The sequence below is a fragment of the Typopeltis vanoorti genome, chromosome 19, assembly GCF_054136105.1.
Source record: "Typopeltis vanoorti isolate ZY-2024b chromosome 19, IOZ_Tvanoo_1.0, whole genome shotgun sequence".
NCBI classification, from domain to species: domain Eukaryota; kingdom Metazoa; phylum Arthropoda; class Arachnida; order Uropygi; family Thelyphonidae; genus Typopeltis; species Typopeltis vanoorti.
Window position 1 is genome coordinate 94,384,232 of NC_143567.1, and position 16,780 is coordinate 94,401,011.

Genomic DNA, 16,780 nt, shown 5'->3' on the forward strand with positions numbered 1-16,780 from the left:
TTTCCATCAAGGTATTAAACTTTCTCCTACTGTGAACTTAAACACTTTCCTGTTTGCCAATGACCAAATAATAATTGCTAATTCTGAAAATAACTTACAGAAAAATATTTTAAATTTAAATGAGATAGCCAAAGATTATGGAATGATAATATCAACAGAAAAATCAAAAATTAAGGCCTTCGAGGGACAAAATCCAGTAAGAACTAAAATTGTAATGGATAACAAGAATGCAACGGATGAATTTATTTAACTATCTAGAATGTATAATTACATATAAAAATGAAAAAAAAAAAACAACGATATAAACTTAAAAATTGCAAAATATTTAAAAATGACAGGTGTAATTAACTCTATATTTAAACCTAACCTAGTTCAAAAACAAACCAGAATAAAAGTATACAATACATTAACGTTACCAGTCCTAGTTGTATGGAAGTGAAATCTTGACAATAAAACAAAAAGACAATAACAGCTGAAATTAAGTTTATGAGAAAAACTGCAAAGTATACTCTATTTGATCACAAAAGAAATGAAGAAATTATGAAAGAATTAAACCAGAAATCAGTAATAGAAAATATTAAAAAATATAAGCATAAAGGGATGGAACATGTTGAAAGAATGAAAACAGAAAGATTACCAAAACCAGCCTTAAATTACAAACCATTAGGGAAAAGAAAACCAGGACATCCTCTTAAGAGATTCAACGATGACTTCTAAGGCTGGAATAGGCCACTCTAGGTCTAAATCTTTGATAAGCATGATGATATAATTTCATGGCATCTTTAATTTATTCCTTTAGTGATGTATATGCTTTTATCATATCTCCTCGTTTCCATCTTGTAACTCAACTTTGTAATCTGCAACCGTTCAGCATCTTCTCATAGGAAGCACTCCAGTGTGGATAGGTGGCACCTTTGGATAAGTTACGTTACGTTGTGCTTCCACATTTCATCGTAACAGCAAGTGTTTTTTGTGCAAAATAAGTAAATGGAAAACTAACAGAAGGTACTAAGGAACTGATTATTTCGGTACAACTCGTAAATACCCCTTAGTCCATTAAATCAGCTATTTTTTCAATTAAAAAACAGCCACGTGAAAGCGCTATGCTTACCGTGCAAAGTAAAGATGGCGGCAACAAAGGCCAACAACGAAAGATTACCTCTAGTCCCGTCAGCGTAGCGTCGCCAACAAACCAAATGACATCACAAAGTGCTGCAGCTGCAAAACTGAAGTTAAAGAAAAAAGTTATTGTGCGATTTCTGTTGCAACTAGCTGCATACTTCCTGCAAAAATAGATGAATAGGCGAAAAAGCTTTTCACCGATCTCAACCAGCCCTACTTCTGTACGATGTGCTTCCCTTCCATAAAACAGCTACTAAACCTAGGCAAAAGAGTTGAAAACCTCAAACAACAGCTTAATACCATGATAAATACTTTCTCCTCCAAAATCAGAAAGTTGGAAACTAAACTTGAGATACTAGATGACCAGTGTCCAATCGCAAATGCACCTGTATAGCTAACAAACTTCGTGAACTAATCGCATCTACAGTACACGAGTCGCTTGAGGCCGAAAATAGGAGACTCAATGCCATTATCCTGAGCTTTCCAACGGAAAACACTGAATCCTTAAAAGAAGGCGTCGGTAAACTAGCAGAAGAATGCAATTTCGATCCCAAAAATGCTGTTAAATGCCATCGTTTCAGACTCATAAACAAAAGAAAGGACGGAACAGCGATAAACAACAAGTTAAAGGACATTCTTCTTCAGTTGCGCATGCGTGCTCAACCTGATTTAACTTTTTCCCAGAGAGAACAGAGATGCCAACTCTGAAGACAACTAGAAGAAAAAATGCCAAAATGGAGACAGCAGTTAGATGATAGACTACAAACAAACCAAACTAGGGCAAAAACCAAGTGACTCCACTAGTAGCCACCAAGGAGACCAGTATGCAGGCATAGGAAACGTGCAAGACCCTTGCGGTCAAATCCATGCCTCACAGAACCTTGCATATCCACTTCACCAACATTCGTGGCCTCAATTCCAACTTTTATAGCGTCCACTACCATCTGCAGCCTGCCAAACCCCATCTACTCTTTTTAACAGAAACTCAAATCTCACCTTCCCCTATCACTATCCATCTCAACCTCCCTAACTCTATTTAACTCCTTTCGACCCAAGGGTGGCGTCTGTGCATATATCCACTCTGACATACCCTGCCCGAGAGCACCTAACCTAGAATCGCCCAACTTCGACCTTCTTTGGCTAAAGCTATCCCTCTCCCCACTCAGTCAAATTCATCTGCTGTCTCTATTGCTCTCCTAATATCACCAATCATTCTGAGTCCTTTCATTTCCTCTTCCTAAAAGTTGATTTTCTCCAGTCCCACTCTCCTAACAGTGAAATCATCCTCCTAGGAGATTTTACATCAACACCAACTGACTTTTCTCTTCCAGTTTTACAGATCCAGCAGGCAGAGATGTTGAAACATTTGCCACCACTAATGACCTTACACAAATTGTTCAAAAGCTGACCAGAATACCAGATAACCCGAACCACTCCCCAAATATCCTAGATCTCTTCCTTACTAATGACCCCTCCAAATATGTAGTGATCCCCCTGGGTAATTCTGACCACAACCTAGTGCTCATCTCCTCCCTCATGCAACAACACTTACGCAGTCACTCCCACACGAGTAGTTTGGTATGGAGACTGTCCCATTTGGAGACTGCCAAATGGGACAGTCTCCCAAGACTATTATGCTACATTCCCATGGTTGGATTATTGTTTCCAGTCTTCCAGTCCAAACATATGCACTATCATAATCTTCACTGGCATGAAAACATACCTTCCACACACTACTCTAAACTGTCATCCCATAACTAAACTCTGGTTCTCCAAAAGATGTGCCAAGGCAGTACAAATGAAAAATCAGGCATACCATAACTGACTCAAATCAAGAACCCCATCCTCCTTCAGTTCCTATACTGAAGCCCAAAACAGATGCAAGAAAATTATCAATGATTCTAAAACAGAATTTGAACAGGCAAAAAGCAGGAAGCTTGCAGCCTGTCCAAATGGCAGCCATGCCTTTTGGTCTCTTGCCAAGGCAATTGATCGTAATTTTTGCTCTACATTACTCCCACCTCTATCATACCCAGATGGCTCAACTGCAACATCACCCACAGAAAAAGCTAACCTCCTGGCTTCACACTTTGGCTCCAATGCACACCTAACTGACATTTGCAAATGCCCTCCAGTCATTCCAACTGCCCAACATGCAATGCCCCTTTTATCCTTTTGCCAAAAAGATATCATAAATCTGTTGTCTAAAGTAGACACAAAAAAAAGTCTCCTGGCCCTGATGGCATTCCTCCAATTGTCCTGAAAGTCTGCACAACAGAACTGACTCCTATCCTATGCTGTCTATACACACTCCCTATCTCACTCACTCACTTCAATCCTACCTAAAGTGATGGAGAAAACCATCAACTCCTACTCTACCTTGAAGGTGCCCAACTGTTAAGCCACCCCTAGTAGGAATTCCGTCAAAGCCGATCAACAGGAGATCTACTCTTATTTATACATCACCCATCGCTGGACAAATGCCATGGAGAAATTTGGCAAATCCCAAGTAGTTGCGCTTGATATCTCTAAAGCCTTTGACCAGGTCTGGCACAAAGGCTTACTAAGCAAACTCCCATCATTTGGACTGTCTTGGGACTTCTGCAGATGGATTGCCAGCTTCCTGTCTGGACGAACACTATGTGTGATGGTAGATGGCTCCCTATCCTCTCACCATCCAACTAATGCTGGGTTCCCACAAGGTTCAGTTCTCTCACCGGCAACAAAGGCCGGTGAGAGAACCGACCCTCTTCCTTCTATATATCAATGACCTACTTCAGTTGACCTCTACCCAATACAGTTTTGCAAACGACAGCACATTACACTCCTCCCTCTCATTTGACAAACCCTGCTCTACACAACCCACTTCAGCCCACAGAACATCAACCACCACTGCCCTTAATTCTAACCTCCAAGCCATCCTCCAATGGGGGTCAGATAACCTCGTCAACTTCAATGCTAGTAAAACCCAATTCTGTCTTATTTCTCACAAAAAGAACCATTTTCCACCAACATTGTTTTTGGTAACACTCAAATTCCCAGACAAGATGAGATCTCTCTTCTCGGAATTACCCTGACATAAACACATCACAACTATCCTCAGTTTCCAAAAAACTAGGTTTTCTCTTTTGCTCAAGATGCTACTTCACTTCTAAACAGCTGTTAACATTATACAATCACAAATCTGCTCAGTTATCGAATACTGCTCTCACATTTGCAATGGGGCTCCTAAAAGCTCCCTCAAAATGCTTGACTCAATACAGAGGAGAGCAATTAGATTGATAAATGACCCATCTCTCACCAACTCACTCCCCTCACTTTCACATAGATGCTTGGTCTCTGCGATTTGTATATCCTATAAATATTTCCATGGAAAATGTTCATCCAAAATAGCATCAATAATTCCCCCACTCTGTACTAAGCCCATTGAAACACGTACAGCTGTCGCCCAACATCCTTTCAGAGTACACCTTGAAACCCACAGAACAAGTTTTTTCCCCTCCTCCTTCATCCCTGCTACTGCAGTATAGTCTTCCCCCCCTGACGTATTTCCCAAGGAATACAACATACAGGCAACAAGTTTCTCCTTTCCCAACCCACTACACTACCTGTATACGGTACTAATGTACTATAGGTTGACCAGCCAACCTCTCGTATATGGGCCCAAAAAAAAAAAAAAAAAAAAATGTGCCATTCACCATTTTAGTCTCTCATCTCTGAATCCTTTCCAACATCTCCACATTCCCAAGAAATCCTGGCAACCAAATGACTTCTGTTCTTGCATATGTTATATGTGTTTCCATGCCTTATATTGCCTGCCAGTGATTGTTGGAATAGTTGAGATCTCAAGTACTGCAAGATTTGATTAGGGATTTCTATACATTTTAGAAAAAAATGTATAGAAATCCCTAATCTTAAAATCTTTAATCAGATCCTGCAGTATGTTGGATCTCAACTATTCCAACAATTACAAGTAGGTACTGCAGTGATACTACATAACAAAACAGGCTGCAGAAGTTAATAGAAATTATTCTACATTTCATTGTCAACATCTGTATTTCTATAATATTTTATACTCATGCATTTTTTTTTCTTCTCCTTAACATGTTAGGTTCAATGGCCTATCATGGCTAAGTTAGCTAGCCTTAGTCCAGCAAATAACATTGCCACTCTCCACCCATCAGACTAAATTCAAAATTGTGGAATGGTTGTTTGTGAATGCCTTTAGCATTCACAATTTCTGACATGAGACTGCATCCAGTTTATTGGAAGCCTGAAGTGGTCTGAAAAAGTTTCATCTTTGGTCTCTAGTGAAGTGTTCCAGGATCATCTGCCTCTCATACCACTTGGGGTACTAACCATACAATAGATTACCAACTTTCCTGAGTGGAAATACATTATTATAAAAAAAAAAAAAAAAAACTTCCCTCTTTAATGCCTGTCAGCCATATTTTACAATCCACAAACCTATTAATCTTAAAAGGTTTCTATTTATAGAAGGCTATCACAAAGGGAAGACAGTCTTTAAATCTGCTTTTGTAATGCGTTATATGCAGTAGTTAAAATTATAGATGCCAAGAAATTATATTATTGGTTTAATCCTTTATCCAAGTGTAAGCAAACAAAGTTTGTGCATGAAATAAGTTCATAACTGGACAACTCGTATATAGAGACTAATGACTTCGATCACTTGCCATAGTATCCCATAATCTCTGTATACGAGTTGCCCAGTCATGAAGTTATTTCATGCTCAACCTTTGTTTACTTATACTTGGATAAAGGATTAAACCAAAAATATAATTTCTTGGCATCTTTAATTTATAGTATAACCAAGTGTCAAAACTTTCAATGTCTAGTAGTTAAAATTATATTTCAAAAATAGGACTCAACTCATCATTTTTTTTAAAAAAGTTTTAAAAAAATATCATGATATAACTTAAGGATTCATACATGAGCACTGTAAATAAGAAAATAAAAAAGCAATAAGGTGAATAATCTGTAGAATTATCCCAGAATTGTATCTATTAATCCTCTACAATGGAGTAGCCGAAATTTCCATCTATGTCATACTGCAAAAGAAATTTTTGCCAAATCAAATTTTATAAATTTGTACCAATATATTCTAGAGAAGTCTTGGGTTTAATGTATAATAGTAGATGCATGTGACATAGGCTGCCTTGCAGTTCACTCTAAAGAATTTGTAGCTTAGTTTTCTTAACTTGTGTGTTCTTTCACTTTTGTCATCCAAATGCCAGTTATGCTAATAAGTTTATATATGAAGCTAATTTATATTATTATAATGTTTCTTTAAGTGTTTACAGTTTTGATGTAGAATCTCTGCACTTGAATAAAAATTTAATTGTAAACAAATTAATAAAAAAGAACCATTTTATTTTTACATATTAAATAAAATTGCCTTTAAAAATAACAATCTTACAGTTCCAGTGGCAAGTGCAGCAGTAGCAGCTGTGGCTGCAGGCCTTTCTTATCTCCTATTACTTCAAGACAGCTGAGAAACAAAGATATAGGAGACATTTTAGAATAATTTAAGGTTTGCCTTTCAAAAACTTTGATTTTTGTAAGGTTTTATGTATAATTCAATCTGGTGCCTGATTTATTTTCCTTTTCGGAATAAAGTATGTCAATAAAGTACATAAATTCCTCCCATTATTATGCAAATATCAAAAAAAAAAGAAAAATGAAACATTGAATCGAAATGTATATAGTAAACTGTAGAAGTGGATATTCTTCCTACTATATATAACTAAACTTTATTTATGGTGTTACTTTAGTATTATTTATATGACAAAGATATAGATGTTTCACAGATGAAAATGGACTTCACATGGTCACATATATACATAAAGATGTATAAATTAAAATCCAATTAGTTTGTTTAGTGAATACTACAGTTGAAACATATCCAGTTTCATTTGTAAGATTCAGGATTTAAATAATGAAATTTCATCTGTATAATAACTCAAGTGGCATCTTTTTGGTTTCTGTTGTTACTGAAATGCCACTGAAGGCTCACTTTTAAATGTAACAGTGAGAATTGAAACTTCTTAAAAGAGAAGAAAACCCAAGTTCCATTAAATTAACATTTCTTTATTTTTTAATTTTTTTTTACAAGTTCTTATTTTAAAGAACATGTTGTGTGTGTTTGGACATTAGAGCATGTTATGTATTTTCATGAGAGTTAGAAAATAAAAATAACAGTGGCAACTCAATATTCACAAAAAAAAAAAAAAAAAAAAAAAAATGAAATTAGCAGCTGGAAAGATCTTTTCAGTAAAAATAGTGAATTATATAAGGAAAATAATTATTAAAATTACTCTGCTTTCTTAACATAGACTTTAATTCTTAGTGTGTACCAGATATATTATTTATACTCAAAGTATCCAAGGAATAACTTTTGCTAAAAAAATTACTTTTCCATTATACTTTCATTCCTGCATTTGTGATAAAATTTCCCATTCCTTTCTGTATCTGTGCATATTGGCTTGTCACTTGTGTATGTTATAATAAAGAGTTACTTATTTGTTTACTTTGAAATCACAATTACCAAACATAGATTATGCATCATTAATTTATTCAGAAAACTTTAACTAGAATTCTTTTATAGGAAAATAAAGACACAAAAATGTAAAAAGTTTATAATTATGTTGATCAAATGTTTGTACTATTGATTACTAAAAAAAAAATTTTCTCCAAAGAAAAAGTAAACTTTTTATATACATTTAGTTCTAATAGTAGCCAACACTGCTATAACAAAATACCAAAAAGTGGTGATCAAAACCATATATATATCGTTTTTAAAGATTAAATGACTGAAAGCCAAGAGATAAAAGTAAAAATTCTATTTTAATTGAGTAGATTGCATGATTAATTTCATCTTCATAGAAGACTTCTTTGGGTGCATAACAAGAGGAAACAACCAACAAAAATTGTGAAAGATCAAAAAACTATACATTAAAGTGTTAGCATATTAACATTTGAAGCTGTTCTGCGTATCTCTTCATTGTTAAGTGTGTGCAATGTATTCAACATCTTGTGAATGCCAAAGTTGACTAACAGCTCAATGGCAGTCTGAGAGGTTATAGCTGAGGTTAGTATTCAGATGTACTTGATTGAGGACGATTTCTTTGGATTCTACAATTCTTCTTTCCAGTTCATCATAGCATCGAAAGATGTTTTCAGATTTGTCCCATAAGACTGGATGAATAAAGTTTTCCATTAGTGTCAGCAGAATTCAGGACGTGGTTCAACAGAGCACTAGCTCTGGTTCTGCAATATGTGATGTCTCATTTATGTTCCTCAAGATGTAATTCAAGGGATTTTTCCATCTGGCCAAAATAAGGCTTATTGTAGTTGCACCAAATTTGATAAACGGCAGAATATTTCAGACTGTGATGTTTTAGTTTTGGCCTACTGAGCAAAGAATGGAGTTTCAAAAGAGGAGTGAAAGAAGTCCAGATGTTATATTTTTTAAGAACTTTGACTAATTTTGGCAAAATGGAATCAATATATTATTATTATATTATTACATGACACCTCCGAGGGGACACCTACTCTGCAGCTCTCTGCTTCTACCACTCAACTACAACTAACTGCCACTACACCAACACCATCTGTCATCTACCACCACCACTTGCATTTTCCACAGACATCACAAACATCCATGCCCACAGCAGGATTCAAGCCCACAGCCTTTTGGCTGGAGAGCGGATACGCTAACCACTCGGCCAACCAGGCCAGCAATATATGATAGGGATTATGTTGCCCTTTTCACTATTTCTATCTTCAGTATGGTGAGGAGATGGATTAAAAAGTAATTTATTAAATATTTGTTTTGAATAACTGTTTTGCTGAAAGGTTGTAAGAAGAAATTGAAGTTCTTTGTTAATATCTTCTTCTTCACAGAAGAGTGAGAGAACACGTTTGCCTAGCATAGAGATAATACCAAGTTTATAAGAAAGATTCCAGTAATTGGATCACATGTAATATTTATCAAGCTAAATGACAATAAAAAAACAAACCCGACAAGTTTCGTAAGTCGTTTGACTGACATCTTCTGGGGTCAAAGGTAACTAAAAGTTTAAACACAAGAAATGAGAAATTATTCAAAATAGTTCATTCTACGCAGTTGTGGCCGTCTAACTGTTAATTAAATTGAATATCCAAATGTAGATTCAGTGCAATGCTACGTTTGAACAATACTGGATGCTGTCACGTTCTGTTTTTCATGTTCACATTGTCCATGGTCTGACTTGGGTATATTTTTTATCAATGCTGACCAAACTTGGTGTAGTATTAGGCCCTGGTTTTTGTTGCATTGCATTGGAATTATAAGCATATTTGCAACTTCTTTAAATTTCCTTATATAACAATTTTTTTCAAAGTAAGACATATTTCTTTTTGCCAGAGTACATTATGGCCAGTGGAAGTTGTATGGTATGCTCGACCTGATTTGTGTTCTCTTATTTTTTTGCACATCTTTATACCAAGTTTTTGAGGTGGATAGTGATGGGACTGTGCATGGAGATATCTCCTCATCATCAAATTCCTGACATGTACTCTCAAGGGGTGTACAGGATATAATAGTAGTACATGAAAAATTTATGTCATTACTAACTCCTATCTACAATTTTCCTCCAAATCAGTCTATTACTTGTCAAGACTCAAACATTATCAGATCTTATATTTCTATCGTTTACGGCACTTTGTACCATATCAATCCACCTATATCTTGGTCTTCCTCTGTCATTTTGCTGCCAACCTGGCAGAGAACACTTGTTTTGCTTATCTTTCCTTGCCCATTCTGTTTAATTGACCATACCACCTCAGATTAGCTCTCCTAACACATTCCTGGATGCTGACAATGTCAAGTTTTTTCCTGATATCCTCGTTTTTAATATGATATTGCCATTGATGCCATCTGTTCACACCTCTAATCTTTCTCAGGACTCTCATATCTGCGGTCTCTAGTCTTTGGTCAAGTGTTTTACTTCAGACCCAGCTCTCAGATCCATAAGTTAAAACTGGTTTGAACACTGTCTTGTATACAGCTAATTTAGTATTCCGAACTAATTTCTCTCTTATTCCATATGAATTTATTCAATTGACTTCCTACCATACCAGCTTTGTTGATTCTGTTGTCTATTTCCATATTTAATTTACCATCTTCACTAAAAATCGTGCCTAAGCAGCTGAAATGGTTTACTTGTACCACAGGTTCCCCGTTCACAACGCAGTTGACATTTTCAACAATTTCACCTATTATCATTGTCTTTGTCTTTTTAATGCCGACCTTTATACCATATCTATTATAACAGTTATTCAGTTTAGTCAGGGAATCTTGCAAACTTGTAGCGGATTTATTTAGAAGTATAATATCGTCCGCATAAAGCAAAGAGCTGACATTAACATCTCCAGTTCTGATATCATGTTTAATACCACTTTCCTTCATAATATGATCCATATAGATAATGAATAACAGAGGGGGATAATGTACATCCTTGTCTCACACCAGATTTAACATTAAACCATCTTCCTGTACTTCCTTCAATTCTAACTACTGACGTACAACTCAAATGAAGACTAAGTATTGCTTGATATAATGATCCACTGACACCATACAACTGTAGCATTTTGAATAGCTTCTCTCTTGGCACCATGTTATGTGCCTTTTCCAGATCGACAAAACTTAAATACAGATCTTTGTTATATTCCCATGCTTTCTCAACTATTTGTCGTAAAGTAAAGATCTGATCTGACAGCCCCTATTTGGCCTGGATCCAGCTTGTTCTTCACCAAGCTTTTCTTCTGCAATTCTTCTCAACCGTTTCTCAAGTATACTTGCATAGATCTTGCTAGGAACGCTCAGTAAGGAAATACCTCTATAATTCTCACATTCAGTTTTATTTCCCTTTTTATATATGGGTACTATTAGAGCTATACTCCAATCATCAGGAATTCGTCCCTCTCTCCAGGCTTTCTGAACTATGCAGTGCAGCCACTGTAAGACTTTTATACCACTATATTTCAGCATTTCTGGTCGAATATCATCTACTCCTGCTGCCTTTCCACATTTCAAGCCTTTGATGGCTTTTTCTACTTCAAGTACGGATATGTATTCCTGACCGTATGCCTGTTAAGTGTTTTTTTACCACTGTGCTATCACTGCTTGTTTCATTTAGCAATTTTTCATAGTAATTACTCCATACTTCAAGGATATCTTTTTCTCGTGTTTTCATGTCACCTTTATCATATCTAACTCCTTTTACAGCACTCTTTCCACCATTTCTAAGCTTCTTCAACAAACCTCCAGAATATCTTTCCACCTTCTTCATATTTATTTTCTATGTTCTTGCCAAAGTCCTCCCATGACTTTTGTTTAACTAGTTTTACACAGTGTTTAGCTTTCTTACATTTGTCTCTGTATTCTCTAAGAACTTTCTTCTTTTCCTTCACTGCCTCTTTAACTTCCTGTGTCCACCATGGAGCTCTGATTTTTCTATTCTTGCAGACAACCTCACCACATGCCTCTCTGGCTGAATCAGTCAGGGTTTTCTTCAAGGCTTGCCACTAAATATCCAAGGTTTGGTTCCTGTTCTCAAACTATTTCATTTTTTTTTCAATAATCTTTGTGTATTTTAGTCTATAGTTCACATCTGAGAGCTGCTCAACTTTTATTCGCTTTAAAACTTTCTTACATGTTATTCTTTTCAATATGAAATTCAATTTTATCCTGCTATAGACTAAATAGTGATCATCACTTCCAATTTCAAATCCTCTGTGCAATCTGGTGTCCTGCACCAGGGAGGAAACATCACTATGCAGTCTACTTAATTAAAATAGTATTTTTACTTTTATCTCTCGGCTTTCAGTCATTTAATATTTTTTAAAAAAATATGTCTCTCAGCTAAGTAAATCCGTTATATCATATATATATGTGTGTGTGTGTGTGTGTGTGTGTGTATGTATGTATGTATGTATGTATGTATGTATGCATGCATGCATTTCTTAAAATGCAAGCTTTCAGAAATAGAATACATCCATGCTGTGCAGCATCTACAATTTGACAGAAGGTAAATGTAGTATTCATAGATTACTTCTAAATGCATAAGTGATGTGCATCCCATTCTGTTTTCATGCCTCCAAAGTGCATTCAATAACATGATTCCCCTTTGGTCAAGAGACCTGTATTTAATTCCTGTCTTGTGAGAAACATAAGTGCTTTTTGAGTAAATTTCTTAATGCATACTGGCTGACTTACTTAACTACAGATTAGCAGAGGCTTCCTTCCTAGAATCTTGAGACATGAGTGTTTCATTCCTCATGACATATATGGTCAGAGAACATGTGCATTTTGTAGACCATTCGCTTCATAGTCTGTTTGCTTTGGCATAATCTGAACACACCATCTCATCTTTATAAATTTGAATAACTCATTCATTCTTAGCCATTTATCTTTGCAAGAGCAAAAAGTATCCTTGCCACTTCCATATAAAACAAGTGGCTCACTTTCAACTAAAAAGTCTTTTAAATAGTAATGTACTAGACAGGCAGGTTTTTTGTCACCCAGAGTTCACATTGCTGTTGATGGCTTTAGAGGCACATGTTAAGATTACAGTGCAAAAATAAGGCCCTTTTTTTAAAATTAAAAAAAAAAAAAAGACTTACATAAAATGAATGCCCTCTTAATGCATTTAGTTAAATGTCTTTTACATATGTATTTGGACATTACTCTGAGTAATGTGAATTCCTCAGAGTAATTCCAAACCCTATTCCTGGCACTTTGTTTTCCATAAACTTCATTTTTTTTTTTTTTTTTTCAAATTTTAATTGCACATAAGCATTTAATTGGTTGATCTATTTTGTGTCCATATTAGCTTTTCATTTCATGCGCTTGGTTTAAACTGTATTTATTGTATTAGGCTGATTGTTCTGAAGGAAATAACAGTTAAGAAGTATAATACAGATTAAATATAAAAGATTGTGTAAATATAAATAACATTTTTTTTTTTACTTCATGAAAGTAGGAGTGATGTAGAAGAGTAGTATTTTGTTAGTCCAGATTAGTGCCTGACTTTTTGTAAGTGGAATATACAAGCAAACATCATTAAATCATATATAAATAGAAGGAAAAAAACATTTTAGTAATCTTCTATATCATAAATTCTAAATTTGTTAGTATGAAACTAATCTATGAATGATATTTTTTAATTGGATATCCCAAAATCCATTCATTCATAACAGATCTGTAAGAATGATACTAACATAATATCTTCATACCTGAGGCTGTAACATAAACTAAGTATAGAGTGTATATCCATTGTGAGTCCTAACTGGAACTAAGTTCATTCCATTAAACATATGTACCCATTGTACTTAACATTCCAAGTTGTCATTTCTTTTCGTGATACATAACATGCGATTTGTTAGGCTAAAAATACCTTATTCATGCTCATAAAAAGATATAATTAATTATTTTTCAACTTCTAATCAATTGCAGTTAGAAAATAATTATAACTATAGTTGAATAGTGACTGAGAAAGAATTTGAAAAGAAATGCAGGCTACTGTTATGACAAAATTAATACAAAGAATTTTAAAAATAACATGAAAAGTTTAAGACTACAAAAATCATATAATATGTAGTGTATAACATATTCTTTTTTTTTTACATATATCGTTTTATAAAATAAAATATTTTTTACTTGTGTCTCTTTTCTTTTGATCTCCAGTTGTAATTTTATCTCTGATGACTTTAACCATCAGGTAGTAAGTTTTCTTTAGGATGTTAATAATAAATACTTTTCATAACTACTACAGAAGTTTTATTTATGCAAATTTTTTGCATAAATAAAAAGTAAAAAATCCACTTATTTTAATTTCAAGTATATATTCATACTAAATTGTTATTAATAATTTTGTACTTATTTATTTTTTTGACATCTCCATATTTTCTGGGTTTGTATTATATTGTTTCTGACAGTTATAGAAAGAATAATAAGATAAAACTGGTAAACATAAAATGATGATAACCATTTATAAATATAATTATTGATATTTTGCAGAACACCGGAATCAGTGTTGCTGAGTCTTACAAAACAACTTTCTGCACAATAAGTAAATGCAGCTGGTAGATTAGAAATTTAACTCACTCAATCACATACACACACACACACAGAGTGATAAATTGAAAGAAAAAATAATTAGAGTCATTAGTAAACATTGTAATTTTTGTTGTAATTATGACTCTAGAGTTAAGCTAATTTTTGTTTTTGTTATTCTGGTTTGTAGTATGTTACTCACTAATTGTGCATCTCTTTTTATCTTTCATATAGCTATTAATGGTTTATTATTTTTCGATGATATATTCATTGTTCAAGTTTTTCTCTTTGCCACAGCAATGTTATGTCTAAGAAATAACAGTGTTCCATGATGAGTTCTGACCTCCATAGAAATATCTGTATAATAATAATATACGTAATATTTTGCCACATGCATTATTATTAATATTATTATTTTCCTGATCTTCATGGAGGTCAGCACAGAGTCTATCATACCATCCATTAAACTCATCCTCAGTCTGCAAGTTTCACCACCCTCTCAGGCAATGCATTCCATGCACCTATCACTCTCCATACAAAAAACTTACCTATCCTTTTACTCTTACCTTCTTTTGAAACTTCCAGGGATGGCCCCCTTGTTCTTGCTCTTTTCCCATGTTCTACCATATGAAAAATCTCAATGTTAATGTAATAACCCTTCAACAGCTTAAATGTCTCAATCTTATCCCTCCCTTTTGCCTTCTATCCATCAAACTCTGCAGTCTGCTTGCTCTCTGTGTATCCTCATAATAAAAGTTGTACAGTCCAGATATCATTTTTGTTATCTGTCACTATACCTTCTCCAAGGTTACTTCAAATCCCAGTGACCAGATATGAGCACAAAAATCCAGGTATTGTCTGATCAAAGCTTTATATAATGGGACCTGCATGCTTTTATCTCTCCTGGTCAATGTTCTCCTCAACATTGAGGAGAATATTGGTGCAATTCCCTAAGATGTCTTCACAACCTTTGCAATACTTCCTCCACTTCCAGTATAACTCCAAGTGAGTATGAAGCATCCCATCTGTGGATCCCAAATTTTAAAGCCTTACATTTAGTTGAATTAAACTGACATTCCCATTCAACTGTCCACCCTTCCAGCTTATTTAAATCCTCTTGAAGAGCCAAAATATCAGCACTATTACTAATAACCCTCCCAAGCTTTACATAATCTGCAAACAACTGAACATCTCCCTGTAGTCCTGTGACAATATCATTGACATGAAGATTGAATGGTAATGGTCCCAGTCCCAGGTCTCACACTGCTCCATATACAACTTTCTGATATCTATCAGAGAGCCTATCACCAATCTAACCTGATATCCAAACTCATACGATGCAACATAAAAATCAATTTGTCATGTGGCACCCTGTCAAATGCCTTGAAAAAATCCAAAAAAAATGACAGTGTATGCCTTATCCTCATCCATGCTCTTGTTACTCTGTTGTAAAAGGTAATCAAATTACTAAAACAAGAGCACCTCTTTAACAAATCCATGCTGGCATTCATAAATAATATTACCCTCATCTGCCCAATTCCGTGTATGAATTCTTACCAGTACTCAGTAATCAGAATACATCCTTTTCATTCACTTCCTAACACTTCGCCAATCATTTTCCTTCTAGGAATGAAGCCTGTAGTACCAGGATGAAACACTATAATAAAGAACATAATTAAATAGCTCAACAACTATATCATTACATTTTTTTATGTTGCTATTAGATTTTTTTTTACTTTAGATATCCAAATATAGCCTGACACAATAACACATATAGTTATCAAGTTTTTGTTGTTTTTTTGTGTGTTGGTATGCGTGTGCGCACACACATCTTAATATTATACCTGAGAACACTGCTTGATATGCTCTGTAACATAGTAAAATTTGAGATTAGGTTTCTACATACAAGCTCATTAAAGGTTCTCCTGGATAGGAAGGTGAAAGGGAATTTTGTCTATAAAACAAGTGACTAGTGAATATATGCAGTAAGAAGACATTACTTTGTGATATTTTGCTGTTTTGAAAAACCATATAGTATTCTGACATCCCAGCCTTCAAGATCTAAAACTAGTGCCTTAAACATTGATCCACATATTTTGTGCCATTTGTTTCTTTCATTCTTTTCTCTCTCTCTCTCTCTCTCTTCATGCCTTTTAATTTTTTTTCTGCTTGAAACTTCTGCAGCAGTAAATTGTTGGAAGTTCATGCTTATTATACATCTTCCACTTCTAGTATGCTATCATACTGAATGAAGACTTGTCATACTAAAGTAACTTCCAATATAAATTGAATGTGAATACACCAGCATGTTTTATAAAATATAATACAAAAATTTGAGTATTATAGATCTTAAGGTCTGTTCATATCAAATAAATGAATGAATTAAATTTTATAAGTCCAAACCTTTCTTTTAATCTTTAATCCATTAAATCTGTTTTAAAAATATATATATAATCTAATGCAGTCGAACATCACTCCCAACATATGCCATTTAAGAAGTAGGATATAGATATATGGCACTACAGCCTCATATCTTTGAGA

General features: G+C 34.5%; 1 protein-coding gene across 1 annotated transcript in view; it reads left to right on the forward strand.

The window, feature by feature from the left end:
- Positions 1–13,518, forward strand: part of LOC150096364 (protein odr-4 homolog) — a 180,940-nt gene extending 167,422 nt beyond the window's left edge. The window contains exon 11 of the mRNA XM_090409180.1: positions 6,562–13,518. Coding sequence (XP_090265306.1) covers positions 6,562–6,635 — 74 coding nt within the window. The 3' untranslated portion in view covers positions 6,636–13,518. The remainder of the gene's footprint in view (positions 1–6,561) is intronic.
- The last annotated feature ends 3,262 nt before the right edge of the window (positions 13,519–16,780 follow it).